General features: G+C 39.5%; 1 protein-coding gene and 1 pseudogene across 2 annotated transcripts in view; both read left to right on the forward strand.

Moving 5' to 3' along the window:
• PRIM2 (DNA primase subunit 2) overlaps positions 1-21,644 on the forward strand; it is a 274,577-nt gene that overhangs the window by 69,254 nt on the left and 183,679 nt on the right. The window contains exon 8 of one of the 2 annotated variants that reach the window (XM_053913954.2): positions 14,339-14,712. The exons of the other annotated variant lie outside the window; for it this stretch is intronic. Coding sequence (XP_053769929.1) covers positions 14,339-14,344 — 6 coding nt within the window. The 3' untranslated portion in view covers positions 14,345-14,712. Of the gene's footprint in view, positions 1-14,338; positions 14,713-21,644 lie in introns of those variants that run through there. 2 annotated transcript variants of the gene reach the window in all.
• Positions 18,066-19,199, forward strand: LOC112319241 (proteasomal ubiquitin receptor ADRM1-like; annotated as a pseudogene).

Below are 21,644 nucleotides of genomic sequence, written 5' to 3' on the forward strand. Positions count from 1 at the left end.
TATTATTTTTTAGTGTTTATGAGGTCAGTTTTTTTCTTTTTAATATTGTTTCTCTTTTTTATAAAATGATTTGGACTATGCTTTTTATTAGTATCAGGTTTGAAATTTTAAACTAGTTTTATTGAGGTATAAATTAATACATGAAATTCACCAATTTCAAATGTACAGTTGGGTGAGTTAAATGTGTATGGCTGTGTGACCATCACCACAATCAAGAGATGTAATATTTTCTTCACCCTCGTCCTGCAAAATTCTCTTGTGCTTTTTAGCAGTTCATTCCCTCTTCCCAAGCCTGGAACACTCATTATCATGAAAATTTTATCTGTTTTATAATTTCATATAAATTGAATCATATAGTATTTATTCCTCCATGCTTGTCTTTAAAAAAAATCTGCATGGTATTTCCAGTATTTATCTATGTCATTCCGTATATTGGTAGTTCGTTGTTGTTTTTTATTGTTGTGTAGTGTTTCATTGTATGGATGCACCGGAATTTATCCAATCCCCACTTGATGGCCGTTTAGATGGTTTCTGGTTTTGCGCTGCTGTGAATGAAGCTGCTGTGAACATTTGGATGGACACCTGTGGGACCGCTGGGTTGTGTGGTGCGTATGTGCAAAGTATGTTTAATTTTATACGAAACTTCCAAACTGTTTTGCAAGTGGCAAGACCCTTTTGCATTCCCAGCAGTAGCGTGTGGGTTACAGTTACTCTACAACCTTGCCAGAAGTTGGTATTGGCAGTTTTTTTTTAATAACATGAGATAAAATCGACATATAACATACTAACTTCAGATGTGTAACATAATGATTCAGTATCTGTATGTATTGTAAATGATAACCAGAGTACGTCTGGTTAACGTCCTGCACCACACAGTTAACAGTTTTTTTAATATTGAGAACTTTTAAGGTTGACCTCAGAGTTTTAAATTTTAACCATTTTCGTGTGTGTATATGATGCCGTCTCATTTAGTTTTCACCTGTTGAATGACTAATGACGTTGAATGTCTTTTCGGTCCTTATTTGTGTTTTGTATATTTTCACTGATAAAGCGTCTGTTCATATCCTTTCGCAATTTAAAAAATGTGGGTTGTTTGTGTTCTTGTTATTGGGTTTTATGAGTCCTATGTATATTCTTCAGGTAAGTTATATATTTGTGTGTATGTGTGTGTTTATACATATACGTACACACACCCCCATCCATGTAACAACTTATCCAAAGAATGTAATAGAACTCATAAAACATACATATACACGAATGTGTGTTTGTGTGTGTGTGTGTTTTGAATATTCTCTCTCAGGCTGGACTTGCCCTTTTATTGCTTTAATGATATCTTTTGAAGAGCAAAAGTTTTAAGTTTTGATTCATTCCACGTTGTCAGTTTCCTTTATGGTTCATTTTCTGTCTAAGAAATATTTGCTTAACCCAAGAGCACAAAGAATATCTCTTATATTACAGTTTTAGCTCTTTCTTAGCTCTATGATCCATCCTGAATTGATTTTAAGATATGGTGTAAGGTAAAGGCCAATATTTATTCTTTTTTTCCATATTGATTTCAAGTTGTTTCAGCACCACTAGTGGAAAAGATGATCCTTTCCCCATTGGATTACCTTGGCGCATTGTTGAAAATGATTTTCTCATGTAAGCGCGGGTATGTTTCTCTGCTTTCTGTTGTTCTGTTGATGCATATGTCTGTCCTTACAACTATCACCTTATAATTACCGTATCTTTTTAATAAGTTTTGAAATCAGGTAGCATGTTTTAATTTTTATCTTTTTCTGAAATTGTTTTGGCTCATCTAGGTCTTTGTACTTCCGTGTACATTTCGGAATCAGCTGGTTGATTTTTACAGAGAAGTCTGCCGGAATTTTGACTGGGATAGCGTTGAATCTGTAGATCAATTTGGAGACGGTCAATATGCTGTCTTAACATATTGAGTCATTTAATCTACAAAGATGGAATATATCGAGTTTATTGAGGTCTTTTAAAATTTCAGTACTGTTTTGTAGCTTTCATTGTAGAGGATTTTATATTTTGTTTCATTTATTTCTAAGTATTTTATGTTTTGGATGCTTTAATGAATAGCCTTAATTTTTTTTCATTGTTAGAATTTTTGTTGCTAGTATATACACATAGAATTTTTAAGTATTTCCTTTGTGTCTTGCAGTTTTGCTAACTTCACTTACTAATTTTAGTAGTTTTTTGGTAGATTCTTTTGCATTTTCTACATAGATGCCCATGTGTTCTATGAATAAAGAAAGTTTTACTCCTTCCTTCTGATCTGTGTGCCTTTCATTCTTCTCATCTCTTGCACTGGCTGGCACTCCTCACACGAGTCAAACAGAAGTGGTTAGAGTGGGACGCCCCGACACTACCGATTGGGGGACACATTTAGTCTTGCACTGTTAGGTTTGATATTAGCTGTGGAGTTTTCATAGATGTCCTTTGATCAGGTTAAGGAAGCTTTTGTTTGTTCTCAGTTTGCTTATTTTTTATTGCAAGGGATTGTTATGAATGGATGTTGAATTTTATCTAATGATTTGAGCATTTATTCATTTATTGAGATGACCATTTGGTTTAGAAAGAATTTGTTTAGTCTCTTAATGTAGTTGATTATTTATTTATTTATTTATTTATTTATGGGTTCTTTGCATATGTTCCTTGATGACCCTTCCCCTTCTTTCCCCATTATCCCTATTTTCCTTCCCCGCTGGTCACTGTCAGTTTGTTTAGTCTCATTAGTTTAATGGGAAATGCTTAGAGTGACAAGAACTGTGAGTCACATTTTCTGATTTCTTCAAAATATGCTAACACTTTATAAACTTAGTGAATCTCAGTACTTACAAATTTGCTTTTTATGCCTTATATCATTGATGAGAGTTTTTGCTGCCTGTTACTTAAAAGTGTCTAGAGCACAGAGAGACCTTGTTCAGCCTCAACTATGATAATGAGCCACTCGAAAGTAGTAATTTGAAAGAAGTGAAAGAAAATAGCAGTGAAACTCACAAAGTGTGTGAAGTTATAGGTAGAAAATGTTGTCTTTATGCTAAATTTGATAGACAATACAATTTAAGAACATGGGTGACTAGCAAAAACATAGAGGAGAAGGAGAAATGGAGGGGAATAAGTTTGAATTGAAGTATGTTTCAGTGGATAGAAGCAAATGTGAGCTAAATTAAATGGTCAAATCTTCCATTATATTTGAGACTTCTGTTAAACTTTATAGTAGATGTGATCTGAACTGTTATTTATCAGGTCTGTCTGGAAAAAGTCCAGCTATTGTTAATATGATGAGACTGGCTTGCGTGACGTTGATGTAACCTGGCAGCTAAGGAGAGTGGACTGGAATGCACATGCGTGAACATTGACCGCTTCACTGTGCCAGTCACTGTACGTGTCAGTGGGGGCCGTAGACACCGATCAGCGAGCATGTGTACTGTGTGGTCTGTCGCATTCAAAGTGACTGAGTGATTGGAGCAACGGATCTGCATCAGATTTTGCATTGAGTTTGAACATTCATCCTTGAAAACTATTTGGATGACTGAGAAACCCCCCTACAGCCCAGGTTTAGTGCCCCGCAACTTGTGGCTTTTCCCAAAACTAAAGTCACCTTTGAAAGGTAAGAGATTATAGACGGTTGATGAGATTTGGGAAAATAGGATGGGGCAGCCAGTGGTGACTGGGAGAACTCTGTGAGGTCCCAAAGGGCCTACTTTGAAGGGGACTGAGGCGTCATTGCCCTACGTACAATGTTTCTTGTATCATGTATCGTCAATAAATGTATTTTTCATAGTACGTGGCTGGATACTTTATGGACAGACCTTATATATATCTTGGTATTTATGTTTTTTCCTATCTCTCTAATGTTCTTCAAGAAAGTTCTATACATTCAGCATGTTGTCAGAGCTTTGAAAGGATAGAGATCTACTTAATGCAGTCCCTGTATCGCGAAAGCTTAAATTCTGGACAGGAAGGCAAACGAACAACAGGAAACATTTAGAAAATAATTCAGCATAAGGTTCTAAGATGTCTAAGGGACTTACACATATGTTGATGTGTGAACTATGCAAATTACTTGATCTGGGTCCTGCAGCTTCTGATCACGTAAGTAGAAAATAAGTTGTAGGCTGGGAAGACGTTCTGTAGGAGACACACTGTGACAAAGGTGAGGTCCAGCTGGTTTTCGTGTTTTGAATTCAGTTCAGGGTCCAAATAACATCGGAGTGGAGAATATGAGGCCACTTTTCATATTCTCTGGAAAGGATGGTCACAAAAGATAGATAACAAATGATATTGATTTGAAGAACATGAATATTTTTATGCCAATTGAGAAGCAGATCTGAAAGAATAGGTTAGTCTTTTTCATCTTTGAATTTTCAATGCTTACCATACTAGTTGACACATTATAAAGGATTAATAAATATTCTTTTTTTTTTTTGTTTGCTGTTCCAGTTGGGTGTTTTCTGCTTTATTGTCTTCCAAATTGCTGATTTGATACTCTGCTTCAGCTAATCTATTGATTCCTTCTAGTGTATCATTCATTTCGATTGTTTTCTTCATTTCTGACTGGTTTTTGATTTTTATCATTTCTTTGCCCTTTATTGTGTGTTTATTATCTCCTTGTTGAAGTTCTCACTGAGTTTATCTACTCTTCCTCTGACTTCATTGAGCATCCTTATAACCAGTGTTTTGAATTCTGTATCTGGTAGATTTCTTGTCTCCATTTCATTTAGTTCTGTTTCTGGAGTTTTCTCCTGGTATTAATAAGTGTTTATTGAATGAAAGCCTAAAAAGAGAAAAATGGGAGAGAGGTGTTCTATAACAATTGGTAAGAGAAATAAAACATTAAATAAAAAGAAACCTTTTTAAAGAGAGTTTTAAAGAGGGAATTGGGCGAATAGAGTTGTTTATTTTTCTAAAATAGTTTTGGTGATAACTTGTCAGTATTCTTTTTGTTAGACTCTAGTTTATCTTCTGTACTGAAGTGAAACAATACTAATTTAAAGGAAGTTGTATGTTATCAGTTACTTACAAAACAATCTCATATGTGGAGATGTTGGTTACTAATATAGTGACCACAGATTTTGATTGGCTGAAAGTAGTAGCTGGTAAAGCATTGCATCTTAAGTAACAATAGTTCTTTGATTACCTTATTTATTACCAGTCAGCTTACTGGACTGTTAGGTATTTGATTATTTCTGGCACCCAGTATAGCATCCAACACAGTGTTTATGGAATGTGTGAACTGATGTTTCCTAAGTGCTTTCTATGTAGGAGAGGTGGAATAGAAGTGCTATAGGACAGGATTCTTGCTATGAGTGGCTTATATACAGTTCTAGTTGCTGTGAACAAATACACAGGTGACAATTGGTATGGCATAGTAAAAACATTACTCAACGGCCATGCCTGTTGAGTGAGGAGAAGGAAGAGATCTCCGACTTGATAAAGACTATGAAAGCAATACCGATTAATCTTTAGAAGGAAGATGAAGTTCGTGAACTTACCCAACCACTTTTTACTGGCTAAGGAAGAAAAGCGACTATGCGTTCCCCTTCTTTAGACAGGTATGTGTGCAGCTGTCTAGATCCTTGCTAATCTGTTAGAGCACAGATATTATGAATTATTACTTTAACAGGAATGTAGCCTCATTGCAAGTATGTGAATATTTATAGCTACAAGGTTGCTATAAGGCAGCTCTGAGGAAAATTGTAGTGTAAAATAAATGCTGAAAGTGCTGCACCCAACAAAGGAGAATAGGAGGTGTTTATTAATAAGAAGGCTTAAAAGTGGCCATATACAAGCGCCAAAATAATACGACTGAGTGGAGAAAATAACTAGGCAGAAGGCTACATTTACATTAGAATAACGTGGGGGAAATTTTAGGGAGGAAACTCAAGTAGGGAAAGTGTCTATTAGTCAAAAGGGTTTTTTAGAAAAGAAGTCTAGGGCTAAATTAAAAAGTTAATGGAAGAATTTAGAGTCTGGATAAGGACTCAATTTAGAGATAGTAATGGAATAGCATTATGTTTCCTATGCTTTTATATTCGTGTTCATTCATTAAATAATTCATGTGTGCCTCCTCAGTTCATAGTCTGTAAAGAGGAACTTAGGAAGCATTTTTCATATTTTAGTTCTGCCAAGTCAGTCAGAAAAGAGGTTAGTTATTTGCTTGCCAGACCTGGTTTTCTTTCCTGCCTCTATTCATACTCGTGTATAAAAGTGATGAGGATGATGAAGAACCAGTTCTCCTTACTCCTAGGAATATACTTTTGGAGCACATGCTTTTGTATTTATACACAGCTTACTTTTCTGAGACATTCAGCCTTCCAAAGAATTAAATATTTGACGTGAATTCTATGTGTGTGTGTGTGATGGTGGAGGCGGAACCAGGCGAATGTTGCCACCGGTGAATTTGTTAGGACACTGTTGCAATATTCAGATAAGAAGTGACGAGAACTCAGGCTGGAATGGTAACAGTGGGGATAGAAGGAGAGGGATGAGTGTGAGCCATGTGCCCTGGGATCTTGGTGGCCAGCTGATGACAGGGAATGGCTAGCCCAGGAGGATGGGGCGAGGAGAATGTGGGAAGCTGCCCATCAAGTCCTAGTCTTCAAAGGGTGTGCAGAAATCAGACTTACTCTTGATTGGTTATGGTATCCAGGAGGATTCATTGTGGTGTCTGGAACACGGCAACAAGAGTGCCTTGTTACTGCTGACACTTAAAGTCTGTGATGACATTAATGTGGGTTTTGGGTGGGTGCCCTTGTGTGGAGGAGGACCTAGGTGTGGCTGGGGCAGGGGGTGTTGACCTTAAGGGGAGGGGGTGGGCAGTACCCAGGCAGGGAATTTGGACTCTAGTCAAGTGAGCTGGACCACAGGGTATGTCCAGGACCAGCAAGCACATTGAAGCGTGCTCACCAAATTCTGACAGGATGTTGGACAGCTCTGTTGCAGGCAAGGAGGCAGGGGCAGGAGGAAGAGTAGTTTGTAGTAGTTGCATTCATATTTAACCTCACCTTTGGAATAGTCTTTTTGTATTTGGTAAAATTTTCCTAATGTAAGTTTAGCCTTGCTAATAACATATAGGAGTCAGTCGTGCCAACATAGAAGGCGTTACTCAAATTTGCACTTTCTTTTGTAATCAGATCAGGGGCATATGATTTGGACTTCACCAGTGAGACTCACCTTGCACAAGACTTTGCCTGGGAACCGAGGGAACAGACTTTGCTTACAGCTTCCATTTTTGCTGGTGGCGGCAGTGGCTTCCCAGTGGTTGCCCAGTGGACTTCCAGAAGAGGTGGTCGTGGTGGGGTTTTAGTTCTCTGGGGCAGCAGCACTGGTGGCCGTTTTCTAATCAGTCCTGTTTTGTGGCATGATTTGAACATTGCTCCTGGAAAGTTAACTTTGAGCATCGTTCTTCATCTTTCCAGCAGTTCCGTGAGATACCCAGAAACCTCTTAAGAAACTCCTTTTCTGCTAATCAGCCTGGGTTAGCCTGTTTTGTTTGACTGAGAACCCTAAGTAGTTTAGGAGATAAGGATGAAGTCGAGGCTTTTGCTGCCTGCTGGGCTTCATCAGGTTCCACCCAGTAGCTGGTTGCAGCTGAGCCTGTGGGTGTCAGTCAAGTCAGCTCTTGCTGCTGTAGGAATGAGGGTGGCTGGGGATAGACCCTATCAGTGGGGACTTGTTTCAGGTTGCATTTTGGGATGAATTGTGTGTGAGAAGAAGAAATCTTCCTTTGCCCTTCTAGGCTCTTTAGCTGGTCTAATAATTAAATCTGTGTGAGATAGATCAACAATAGAAAATAAACACATTTAATTACATATGTATGGGAACCCCACATACACGAGAGGTTCAAAGACAAAGTTATAATGAGGCGTTCTGAGCTAAGCATGAGGGAAGGTACCCTGTGGCTTCAGAATGGGGGCCAGGGAGGTCATTTGCAGGATGGTAAGGAGAGCAGATGTTCAGTAATTAGGTGTTTGCCCTGCCTTGTGGAAAAGTCATGAAAAGTTAATTCTGGGGATAACTTATTATGGACAAGGCTCTAAATTTAAATTTTTAAGAGAGAGGTAGAAGTTTCTTGTGAGCCTGCAGGCTCTCAGTTGCCTCAGTTAGGAATGATTCACATGCCGAAGTGGCTCACCTTGGTGGGGCCTGTTCGGAACACCTGCAGCTGGAAGAGACGTGGGATGTAACTGGTGGTGATTGGTCTGGTTGCATGTCGGGAGTGCGGAGCAATGATTTTAGTTTTGGACATGTTTAGTTTGAGATACCAATGGAAATACTGATTTATGGAGATACCTGGCTGTTGAAATTGGATGAGAGTGCCAAGGGTAGCAACATGGAATGTGGAGAGAGGAGGGTTGAGGACAGGCTTTTTGGGAAAGTTCATATTTATAGGGAAGATGGGGGAAGGAAAAAAGAAGAAGCCTGAAAAAGAGTGTTCTGGAAGGACGGAAGAGAACTCAGAGGGTATACTATTTAAGAAGCTCAGAGAGGGTGGAATTGCAAGGAGCAGATAGCCTTTAAGTCAGTAGTGTCAAACCTCACAGAGGAGAGGAAAGACTGAGAAGGGCCTTGGGTGTTTTCGACTTGGGAGAAAATCAGGGGAAATGGAACAGCACCTGACAGTCACAGAGTGAAGGACAGGGGTGACACCTGCACCAAAAGAGGTTAATGGGAGATTGTTGTCAAGTTTTGTTACACAGATTTGGAATCCAAATCATAAAATAAATTCTGAAACCAGAGAAAAGCCCATATCTTCTTCCTTAACAGGTTTTTATCAGGCCAGTTGTTAAATTTGTCTGTCTAGCTGCATTGATAGATCGAGTTCTTTTGTTTTAATGAGGCAACAGCTCTGTAGTGTGAAAAACTTGGGAAAATATTTTGCTTACAATTTTAGTGCTCATTAAGCATTATTATGTAAGCTGTAAACAAATGTTCAAGAATGTAAATGTTTGTGACATCTGTGTTTTGATCGTGAATGTGAAAAGTTTCCTTTTGTACGTGTTACAATGATCATTGTTAATGGTTTGACCTGACTTTACGTTTTTGCCCAACGATCGGCAGCCTGTCTTTTCTTCCTTTCTTCCAGCTTTTCCTTCCCTCCTGCTCATTGACAGCGACTTCATTACTCCTGAAGCAGAAGCTCGACCACTTCTGTTGGCTAGAGCCTCTGCCACTCAAGATTTCCATTTTTTCTGTATGTTCAAGTGTTGTCTTTCTATGTTTCCATTTTTTCTGTTTAAAGGAGCTGTCTCTTTATGTTTGATATTCTGATTGAGTGTATCTGCTCAAAATGAAAGTCCAAGGGCCTCGAATCATGGCTGCAAAATAATCTAGACCAGATATAAGACGCTGAAGCAGGATGAGGGATTCGAAGATGCCAGTCTTAATTTACAAGGCTTTGTTATCCACAAGAATGGGTCTTGACTGGTACCAGTCTTAAAGATGTATCTTGCACTGCAATTTGGGCTGCGGTATTTCATCAAACATACAGTTTAAATTTATAGAATTTTAATTTATTTGCCTGAATACCTGAGGTCAAATAGAAGACATTAAATTCAAAAAGTGTTTCTTAAATAAAGATTTATTTATATGTCCTGTCATTTTTGGGCAGAGCGCTTTAAAATTGATTGCATTTCACTTTCACTTTATGGAAGATGATGATCTGAATATTGTTACCTATTACAGAGCTTTAAATTAAGGATTCTTCAGTGGTCATCTAGTTCAGAATCTAAACCCCTCTCTAAATCACTCCTTTATCTAAATGACAGTTTAAAGTACCTTTTAGCTATTGGCTCTCTCTGTGACATAATTCCAGGCAGCATACACTGTAAGTGTGATCTTATTTGGTGCTAGTGGTGGAGAGACCCTCCTACCCCACCCCCCAGATGGAGAGAAATCAGGCTCCGTGAGGTGGGCTTGCACCTGGTCGGCGTCTGGTGTAGAGTGGATGTATATTGTGGGTTTTGAATTTCTAGCCTGATATTTACTTTGTTTTAATAAACTATTTTGACAGAGTTGTTTATAAGTCATAGTCTGAACACTAAAATTTTTTCTTTTTTTTTTTTTTTTTGCCAATAGCTATATTGGCTATGCTGACTACTGAAATTTAGAATTTTACTTAGAGACTAAGTTGCTATACAAAAAATTTTTTAAATAACTTTATTTGAACTAATATGTCAAAATTTGAATGACAATAATAGCATTTACATTTTTTCTTGATGGCTTTTTCCCCTCTGTAGCGTACTGCTGATGTACAGATGATAGTGTTTTATGCTAAACAGGTTTTTTTCCCCTAGATACGGCAGAACTCTGTTTACACTGTGACCTTTCAGAATAAATTGGCAAGCATGTCAGATGCTAAGAGCTAAGAAGGTTTGGAAAAACCATAGTTTTTTTCAGGTGAATCTTTGGGAAGCTGTGTTTACTTGAAATGTTAAATAATGAGCTAAAAGACCATGTTGAAGCATGAATATTTCAAAATGATGATTAATGAGGAGCTTGTCACTTGGAATTCGCTTCAGGTACCACGTTTCCAGTGTCAGCCCGAAGTAATTCCTTGTAGCACAAATAGATGCTTTTCATAATGTGTACACAGAAGGTTAGTATAGGAAGGTAATTTGGCAACACAAAGAAGCCTGGTGTCTTTTTCACTTTGAGGTTGACTTGTTAGCCTATTAGAAAGCTCATTTTCATTTCTTCATTAGTATAGTCCCGTCAAATGTTACTGATAATTTCTGGCACCCCTGGTTTTTGTTGTGGGAGAAGATCTAGGTTTAGGAACATTTCAGTGGACTTGCACATAATGATAATTTTCTATCATTATTCAGATAAGCTTATATGTAGACTTCCTTTTAGGCCAGTGAACTGAGAAATGCTGCAGTTGACAATTTATAAAATTAATCAATATCAGTCCATTGATGGCTAACACAAAAGAAATCTAGAAGGCCCCAGGTCAAAATCTGAGACAACACACCTCACATTGGATCCTGTTCCCGAGTGGGTTTGGGGTGGGAACCTCGGCAGTGGGGTGGCGCTCAGTGCGGCGGATGAGGCTGTGGCAGTCAGGCAGCGTGGAGGCGGCGCAATCAGGGTCTGGCAGGGTATCAGTGGGTACTGGGCAGTAGGACTTAAGTAAAAGGTTCATGGCCTAAGATGTGGTCACAAGTCCTCTCGAGATAATTGTGACGAAGTAGCAAACTAAGCTTGGTTGTGCAAAACCAAGGGAAGCTGTATGTTACCTTAATAAGCATCCCTGACCATTTAGTGCTAAAGGATCCAGAGCTGTCTGGTCGGTCCAGAGCTGTCTGATGCAGGAACTCTGGGGGTCTGTGACCCACTGTGGGTTCTTTGCTCCACACAGGAAGGATTTCAAACACCAGCAAGCATAGAATTTTAAGTGAGAGAGAGGTTTTTAGTGAAGCTGTCCCACAGAGAGAGCTATTCCCCTTTAGCAGAATTTGTTTCCTTTATTGAGGTTCATGTAATTGAGGGGTAGGGTATTCAATGAAAGGGAGGAATATCCAAGGTCATTCCCTGCAAGGTGTAGAGATTTCTCAGAGGAGTTTCCCTGGCTATTTTGTGTCCTTACATGGTCTTTTCATTTCTGATCATGACGGCTTGGGGTGTGTCGTTTAGCATGCTGATGTAGAACAATGAGTGTATAATGAGGCTAGGGGTTACTGTTAGATGAAATTAATCGCCATGTTGGATTGAGCTGGTCTCTACCAGTTTGAAACCATGAATCCAGGGGGAGGGGTCTTTTTTTCCTGGACAACTCCTGTAGCTTTTATCGATTGCAGCTGTTCTACCACATCCCCTGTCTCAGGTACACCCCTTAGAGAAACACTTGCTATGATTAAGGGCATCCGTTAGTTCCATTACTGATCCCCACGAGCCAGTGAATCATCCAGTTAGTGCAGGCGCTTTAAAGGTCCATGTCTGAGGGTGGAGTTACACCTTTCGGCTCTGTTGGAGCTCCTTGAGGGTGCCTGACTGCGTGTGTGGTATGTGTGCCTGTAGATGCACATGGCGACGGGTGTGTATGTGTGCACATGTGTGCCTGTGCACCCCACAAGATTTCAGCTTCATTGAAGCCCAGTCAGTATTAGTTCAAGATACGTTCCAAAGCTTTTCTTTTCAATACCTTATTTCTTAGGAGTGGCATTCTTGCTTTGTGACCTTGGGCTGACCAGAAATCTTTGTCTGTGAGGCCAGAGGTGAGCAGATGGATATAGAGGTAGAAATGGGTTTATTTTCACCAGCAGGGATTGTGAAAAAGTGCATTTATTTCAATAAATTACAACAAAAAGAAAAACAAAATATGGATTTAATTTAAATATCAGATACTCCTGGAAAGTAAACATCCTTCCTTTGCATATTTACTCAGGGCTCACTGGTTCTCTGGGATTTAACTAAAGACCAAGGTGAATTAAACTATTGTCTGTTACATCCACATCTTACAGTGCTTGAAGTAATGCATTTTATTAATGTAAAGACAGTAAAATTTTAGCTAAAGTAGAGAATATAAGAAAAAGTCCTTTAAGTTGTACCAAGGGAGAGATTAAACAAAATTGAAAGTCTGGGGTGGGGGGGAACCCACCAGATTCTAAATATTTAGTTAATTATGTGAGAACAGATGCAAAAGATATGAGCAAGTGCCTGTCTCTAGCAGATGACATGAGTAAGTGCTAAAGTAAAGGAATTTAAGCTTGTCGAGTAATTGGTAAATAGCATATCAGGAATAGATATAGCTTCATTGCAATGACTTCATTAAAAGACTATCAAATTTGGGGAATTCTTATATTAAGGAGATTAAATTACCTCTAAATCAAAGAAATGCTTAAATAATAACACTGGTCTATAATTTAAGGGAATCTTATATATAATAATACCCTAAAAAGACATCAGGTTGGATAATTCAGATGGGGGAAATGAATTAGAATGTGCATTTCTGACTTCAGAGTTTGCATGTGCTCCTGGAAATACCTTTTTCGACCAACAGTCTTTATACAATAAAAAGATGATTATTAATTTTGAAGCAGTGAGCATAAATTGAGACAACTGAAATATATTAATTATTAAATAAACTAACAAGGATTGCTTTAGATTTTTTATACACATGCAAATAAATGCTATTCAAATAAAACAACTAAAAACCTTGACAGTGTTCTCTCAAGTGTAAGGTAGAGGAATAATGAATGAATAAGTGAATGAATGAATAAACATACATGCACATAAAACATATTTTTCTTTGTTAAGTAGGTAACTATAAAGTTATAATTAGGGAATAGCTTTGACTTTTCACACTTTTCTCACATAAAATATGTACTGTATCTAGTTTTTATTGTGATTATATATTTAATTTTATTTTATTATTTTCTTTCAGAGCAAATCATATTTCATTTGACTTGGGTTCTAAGCCCATTGTTTTCCATGGGCTTATTTTAAATTATTCAGAGTATAGTCTAATTTATAACATTAGATGTTTGAAATGTTGGTGAAAGATTAGAAATCTCCTTTGAGCATGGGAAACATTTGGTCAACATAAGTTTAACGGTCTCTTTAAAGACCAGATACATGATTCTCAGAAGCTAGAAGCCATTAGTAGTCCGAGTAATGATGAAGGTCATTTAAGAATTCAATTCCAAGGTACGTTCAGTAGGCCAAGGATGAACGACAGTGGCAGAGACAACAGTAAATCACGCTACTCAGAAGTAGTGTGCCTTTTTATTAATTCGCCTTCTCCCCAGGGATCAGTTGAAGTGTTGTAAAATAAACAGAAATCCAGACTGACAGGGTCTTTTAGTCAAATATAAACTTGTTTGTGCCCAGAAGGGACCCTGAACCTATACTGCAGAGTCAGGTATCAGTTTCTTATTAAGTCTATGGGGACAGCTAATGCCTAAGCACTTCCTTTCGCTGCACAGAGAACCATTATAATTCAGATAAGATGTTTGAAGATATGTGAAGTATCTCATATAGTGTTTACTTAGATATAATTTACATATAATGAACTTCATACATCTTAAATACACGGGTCTGTAACTTTTGGCAAAAGTATACTTTTATGTAACCACCATCCCAAATACAGCATAGAACATTCCCATCTCCCCAGAAAGTACCCTTCTCAGGGTGCTTCCCTAACCAGTCTTCTCCAACTCTCTGCCCTCAGCAACCAGAGTGACTTTGAATATTATACATTAGTTTTGCCTATTTTAGAATTTTACGTAAGTGCAACCATACAGTATGTACTCTTTTGTGCCTGGTTTCTTTTGCTCAGAAAGATGCCTGTGTGGTTCATCGTTTGTTGTGTTTTATTCCTTTTTAGTGCTAAGTAACATTCCATTGTGTGAACATCCCAGAACATGGAAAGGATTTGAACAGACATTTTTCAAAGGTATATATATTAATGGCCTACGGGTTGTGAAAAAGATGCTCAGCGTCGTCTGTTGTCTAAGGCAATGCAAATTAAAGTCAAAGTGAGAGACAACTGCACAACCGTCTAGAATGCTTACAATTAAAAACTGGTAATGCTGAGTTCTGGTGACCAGACTGTGTTCTCCTGTATTCACTGGGGTTGATGGAATGGTGTTTCCACTTTGCAAAATAACTTGGCAGTTTATAAACTTAAACATACATTTGTAATGTGATGCAGCAATCTCACTCCTAGATATTACACAAAAGAAAGCAAAACATATCTATACCTGGAGTTGTTCATGAATATTCATAGCAGTTTTGCACATAATAGCTCCAAACTAGAAATAAACCAGATGTCCACCATCAAGTGAAACACATTCTTATGTAGACTTTATTTTGTTCTTGTGCCTCACGTTCGTCCTTGGCTAACTTAGAAAAGCGTAAAACTTTCAGAAATTTTAAGACTCTTTTTCAGAAAGAGTCTTGAAAAAATATCCAGGTCTCTGTTAAACCAAAAACTTTCAGAAATTTTAAGACTCTTTTTCAGAAAGAGTCTTGAAAAACTAGCCAGGTCTTTGTTAACCCAAAAATCACAATAGAATTCTATTTCATTTTATCCCTAACACGTTAAAAAAGCAGTGGGTTCCTGCCCTGGCTGGGTGGTTCATTTGGTTGGAGTGTCATCCTGTGCACCAAAAGGCTGCAGGTTCGATCCTCGGTCAGGGCACATGCCTAGGTTGCGGGTTCGATCCTCGTTCGGAGACAGCTGATCAGTGTTTCTCTCTCTCTGTCCCTCCCCCTCCCTTGCTCTCTAAATATCAATAAAGATATCCTGGGGTGAGGATAAAAGGGAAAAAAGCAGTGGATTTCTGCACTGTGTATGTGACCTAGGAAAAGCTGGTAGAGTATATGGAAAGTGTTGCCCAGCCATGTACTTACTGCCTGTATGAAAACAGTTCCCTGTGGAAAGTTCCCTTCTTCGGGGTCGAACTGAATTATCTAGAGAATGAGGTGGGCTATCACCCTGGCACAGTTTGACTTTAAACAATAAAGTGGTTTGTTTTGATTGTTCTGATTCCTCTGATTCTTTCAGTATTACTTTTTGTTATGTTTTTTTATTTTCTACATTTCATAGGTATTAAATAAGAATTTGGGAATGGGTGTGTCAAGAACTATTAGTTAGATTGCCTTTTGAATCAGAATTTTTCCTGGAATTGTATTTTAATGGTATGATTCCATTCTCAGCTTCAGTGAATAGTGAATTTATATCAGTGTTGCCTTTATTGTAGTCATACCCTTTTTTGGGGGGGTTGGGATTTATTTACAGATGAAAGTAAGCTGTATTGTTTGAATTCATTAAGGATGATGCCTTAAGAGCCCTGTCAGGGATACTAACTGAGATGCTAGAAAATTGTAAGATCAGAAGTCAGAATTCTGGAATCCTTTACATATGGTTTTGTAATCCTGCTTTTTTGTGAAATGCAAATACTATAAATGTGAACCTTTCTCTTACAAGTGAAACTGTGCAGATTAACTTCAAATTTCAAGCTGTTTCAAATTAACTTAAATTTATATGGAAAACTCTGATAGGGATTGTTTCCTAAGAGGACATCTGTCTCCTAAGATGTAGCAATCCTGTGGCTACATCTAGATAGGAGAGAAGTTAGATTAAAAGTGAACTAAAAGAAAAAAGGATTTTATAGGTATGTAGCTTAATTTTAGGCAATTAAAATTGATATATTTTTTAAGCCAAGGTTTATTTATACACTGGAAAGGGTTTTCTTTAAAAAAAATTATACACACACAAGAAATGTGTTACACCTGTCATTGCCTTTTTGTTGAAATGTACTCATTTTTTAAAAGATTTTATTTATTTATTTTTAGAGAGAGGGGTAAGGAGGGAGAAAAAGAGGGAGAGAAATACTGACGTGAGAGAGAGACATCGATCGATTACCTCTTGAATGTACCCCTACTGGGGACCGAACCTGCAACCCAGACATGTGCCCTGACTGGGAAGCGAACCGGCGACCTTTCTCTTTGCAAGATGATGCTCAACCTACTCAGCCACACTGGTCAGGGCTGAAATGTAATCATTTTTGAGGCAACTCGTCATTAATTGAAAGTGAACCAATACTACTAAATGTGAAGTTGTTTACCTTTCCTCTCCATCTTCATTGTTTCCAAAATTAAATTCAAGGGAGAATAAAATTGATAAACAGAAATTGCTTTTGAAATCTAGGCCTACCTGTTTCAAGGTAAAGTGTTCAAATCCTCATGTAAAGATATTTTGAAGAAAGAAATAATAAAGCCATTGAGAATCTTTGCCGAAAACATTGATTCTCCGATATTTTAGACTAGGACCTCCGATTCAGGTTTTCTGACCCCTTGACCGCATACCCTTAATGTTGTGGTGGGAGTTGAGTGTTATGGGGGAGCATCCCGAGACCATAATTGCTTCTTTTGGGGGTGTGTGGAGGGAGGGCTTTGCAGCTGGCCGCATAGCTGCTAACAGTGGTTCTCTAGGCCTCACCAGAGGTTCTGTGAGCGATAAATATATGTACATATTTTAACTTTTTATGTGGAAATGATGATAGACTCACTGAGAAGTTGCAAAAATAGTAGAGTTCCATCAAACTGACAGATGTCAGAGGGGAGGGTTTGGATAAAAGAAGGTGAACAGATGAGCCAAAGAACGTGTATGCATAGCATAGGGACACAAACACAGTGTGGTGAAGGCCAGGGGAGGGGCAGGGGCTGGGAGCAGGTGGGCAAGGGAAAATGGGTGTCACCAATAAAAAAACCATCAGAAGAGACAATGAAAGACATAAAAAAGTAGTAGAGTTCCATTATACTTCTCACTTAGCTTTCTCCAAGATAACATTTTACGTAACTGTAGTACTATTATCAACTGAAGTACTGAGCTTTTTCAGTTTTCACCAGTTTTTCCATGTACTCTGTAATTGTGTAAAATTTTGCCGCATGCACTGATATTTGTAGCCCCCACAATCTGCATACGGAACTCTTCTGCCACGCCAAAAAGTATTCTCAGTGCTACCCCTTTATAGCAATACCTTCCCTCCAGCCCTGGCAACCACTGATCTGTTGTTGCTGACTATAATCTTGTCACATTAGTGATGTTGTATATATGCAACCGTACTGCTCTGTGTCTCCCCAAAACTCCTGTGTTGAAATCCTAGCTCTCAGTACCTTGGAAGGTGACCATAATTGAAGACAGGGCCTTTAAAGAGGTGATAGAGTTAAAATGAGGCTGTTTGAATGGGCCCTGAACAATGCGACTAGTGTCCTTAGAAGAAGAGAAATTGGGGCACACGGAGGAACACCAGAGGTGCAAGTATACAGGGAGAAGACCATGAGAAACAGAGAGAGAAGGTGGCCGTCTGCAAGCCAGAGAGAGGCCTCAGGAGAAGTCAACCCTGCTAAAACACCTTGATTGAACTTTTAGCCTCTAGAACTGGGAAAATTAATTTTTGTTGTTTAAGCCACTCAGACTGTATTTTGTTAATGGCAGCCCTAGCAAACTAATACATACACAGTCTGTAACCTTTTATCATTAAAAAAAGTGTGAGGAAGAGCGAACCAAGAGGGCACCTCTCAGCTGAGTCTCCATGCGGGCCAGGATGACGACTTCAGCTGCTTTGTTTCCCCGCCTGGTGCCGGGCTCCCGTGGGTGCCTCCAACCAGTGTTTGGTGGAGGTTTGGGCAGGAAAAATGTCATCTAAAGGAACTACCGTCACCACGGATAAAAGGAAAGTGCTCTGTACATCCAGCAGAGGGACTACTCCGTCATTCACTTCAGGACGTCTGGGAACTTGGAAGGTGATTTGATCTTCCCTGACCACTGTGAGTTCAAGCGCTTCCCACAGTGCCCCAGTGGGAGGGTCTACATGCTCAAGTTCAAGGCAGGAGACCCTTCTTCTGGATGCAGGACCTCAAGACGGACCAGGACGAGGAACACTTTTGGAAGAGCCTGCTGGGGAACATGAGCCACAGCCAGCTAATGCATTGGACCTGCTGGCCTCAGAGGACTGGGTGGGCTGGGGACCCTGACTGTGCCAGGCCTGGCCACCTTACTGGGGAGCGGAGGTCCTCCGGTGAGGAACAGCTCTTCATCCAGCTCCTGGAGCCAGTCGGCAGCAGTCACCCCGTCCTCCACCACCTCTTCCGCCCACGCCACCCCATCCCCTTCTGCTCCAGCAGCTGCCTGATACCTGCGCCCAGTTCAGGCAATGGAACCAGCACGGCAGCCAGCCCAACCCAGCCCATCCAGCTAAGCGATCTTCAGAGCAAGCATGCTAGCCACTACGAATGTGCCGGCTGGGCCAGGAGGTGGCCCGCAAGTGGACCCGGCCGGTGTCCTGACGCCTGAGATCATGGCACCTGTCCTTGCCAGCGCAGATATCCGGGAGCACCCGCTGCCCTACCTGCCCTCCGGGGAGTCGCTGTCCCAGACCACAGAGGAGATCCAGGACACGCTGACCTCTCCCCAGTTCCTGCAGGCCCTGGGCATGTTAAGCGTGGCCTTGGCCTTGGGGCAGCCGGCATCCCTCCTGTTCCAGTTTGGTCAGCCCGTGGAGGCCGTGCAGGCCGCCAACAAGGGTGGTGTGGAATCGTTTGCCGAAGTGATGCAGAGCAGTGCCAGATCGGAGCAGGAGGGCAGTGGGAAGGACAGGAAGGACAAAGAGGAGGACGTGAGCTTAACTGAGATTAAGTTATTTGCTGTCTTTTATGAGGTGATGTTCTCAGCTGTGTGAGTGAGTGATGTCTGTGGCCTGTTGCATGCCCTCACAGCTCCGCCCCGACTTGCTAATAAATAAAAGTCTTGGCTTTTATCTGGAAAAAAAAATTCAACGTAATTCTCCATCGAATTGTGTACCAGTAGTTCCTTAAATTGCTGAGTGGCATTTCATTAGTGATGTCCCACAGCTTGTTGATTCGTTCACTCGTTAGAGGACATTTGGGTGGTTCCTAGTTTGGAGCCATGCCGAACAAGGCTGCTGTGAACATTCATGGACAGGTTTCTGTGTGAACATGTGTGTATTTCCTTGGGGTAAATGCCCAGGAATAAGTGTCGGGTCCCATGGTAACTGCATGTTTAACTTTGGAAGAAAGTGTCCGGCTGGTTTCCAGGCCAGCGGACCCCTTTTACATTGTCACTGGCAACGTGTGAGAGTTCCATTTGTTCCGCGTTTTCACCAGCACCTGGTATTGTCAGTATTTTTTTTATTACCATTCTAACTGGTGTGTGTTGGTATCTAATCATGGCTTTAATTTGCATTTCCCTAATGGCTAAAGAGGTTTAACATCTTTTCATTTACTTATTTGCCATCCTTGTATCATAATTGTTTCTTTTCAGTTCAGATATGTAGAGCATTGACTGCAAGCCTAGAGTCAAGGCCAGGACATTGAAATTGAGGATAGATATAAAGGACAGTTGGCATTACTGGAAGTGGGATACTGTAAGAGCTGGTGAGTTGTTAGCTCAGCCACAATGAAAATTGTCCATTGAATTGAATCCTGCAGCTGGGCTGTGTCCTTGGTGTTGTGCTTTGTAATATTGTGTTAGGAAAAATCAGGGCTTGGATGACAAACCCATTTTGCTAGAGACTGTTAAAATGCATGAATGCTACTCATGAAGGGTAGTAGGTGAATGGTTTCTACCTCTTTGCACATTTTCTCAAAGTATTATATGGGTTAGGAAGTAGCTAGTAAAAACCAGAATCCTGAGGACATGGGATTAAAGGTTGAGTTCATAAATAAGTAATGGAAAACAGAAAGCAATTTTATACAGAATGTTAGCTTTTAATATGAGTTCCTCAAATCTTGAAAAGCTACTATTGAGAGAAGCAAACTAGAGTATTTTAAGTAATACATATAATTAAATTCCTTAATGTAGGTTTTGAAAATTATTTAGATAATGAATAATTTTTAATGTATTCTCTGTTGACTTCAGGCATTTTCTTCAAATAAGCTTATCCTAGTTTTAATGGAACTGATTGCAGAAAACCAAAACAAAGCCTTTTGCGTGTTTTGACGGTGTATTATTTTGGTTCAGACCACTTTCCCACACAGCATGCACTCGTGTTGTGGATTGTGTGGAAGAGAGTTTTAAGGGCGAATGCACGCGGGTGTGCGCACACACAGGCAGTCGTCCTCCAGTCCCTGTTGTTTCCCTTTGCCCCCATTGGACATTTGTCCTCATCTTTTCTATCTCCTCTTTTAATATGTCCACGTAGAAACTAGCAAATTACTGTTCGTAGGTCTGTGTCCTCTGTGGACCAATAGAGAACCCACTCTGAGAAACAGTGATTTTTCTTAGGTGGTCATATAACCAAATCACTTTTCCCCACTCGTCACAAAACAACTGTGAGCTACCTCGGTTCTGTTACATAGGCTTCCCAAAGATCGGGCCAGATTTGCCTGTTTCAGTCTCCAGTGACTAGGCTGTCTTAATGTACCTTTAAAGGAAATTTGAGCCGTTCATTTTTGGAAGGTGAACCTAGGTATTTAATCACATGGGTCTAACTGATATTTTCATACGCCGGTATTGTGGCCCAGATCTAACTCTGATAACTTCATTGTGCTTATCTTATCTCTCTCCCTCTTCCAAACATGACATTGCCTCATTTTTCTAAGTTAAGATTTTCTAAAATATGTGTGTGTGTGTGTGTAAGTTTTATTTCCCTCTGTGCTTTGAACCTAAAATAGTAGAATTGCATGAGTCGTCGTGGGCGCAATTCATCAAGATGGAAGCAGACTTTTTAGATCTGGGTCTACGATAGCATCTGGTTTATCACAGGAATTGTAAGATATTAAAACGTTTTCTTAATATAGATACAGTCTATTCCAACTAATATGTTATCACCAACTTAGTCTTTGTAAAAGTAAGAGGAATGGAATACTGGCATTATGAGTTTTTATGAAAAGGAGAAGAAATTAGATTATTAAATTTGCCAACTCTTGGAATAAATGAACTTGGAAGTATGAGAAATGAAAAAAAGTGTAACTTTTTTTCTTTTGGTAGATTATACAATTCCTTTCATGAAAGAAATTTGCTTAGATTCTAGTGAAAATGGTAAAGCAGAACATTTTTGAAACTTAGGCTTGGTCTGTTAAAATACTAAGAATGGTATTGATACATTTTTGTGAAGGAGGAAGAACAAAAGGTATTGGGAGGCCCGACTTTTGTTCTGCTTATT

This window comes from Desmodus rotundus, chromosome 11, assembly GCF_022682495.2.
Source record: "Desmodus rotundus isolate HL8 chromosome 11, HLdesRot8A.1, whole genome shotgun sequence".
NCBI classification, from domain to species: domain Eukaryota; kingdom Metazoa; phylum Chordata; class Mammalia; order Chiroptera; family Phyllostomidae; genus Desmodus; species Desmodus rotundus.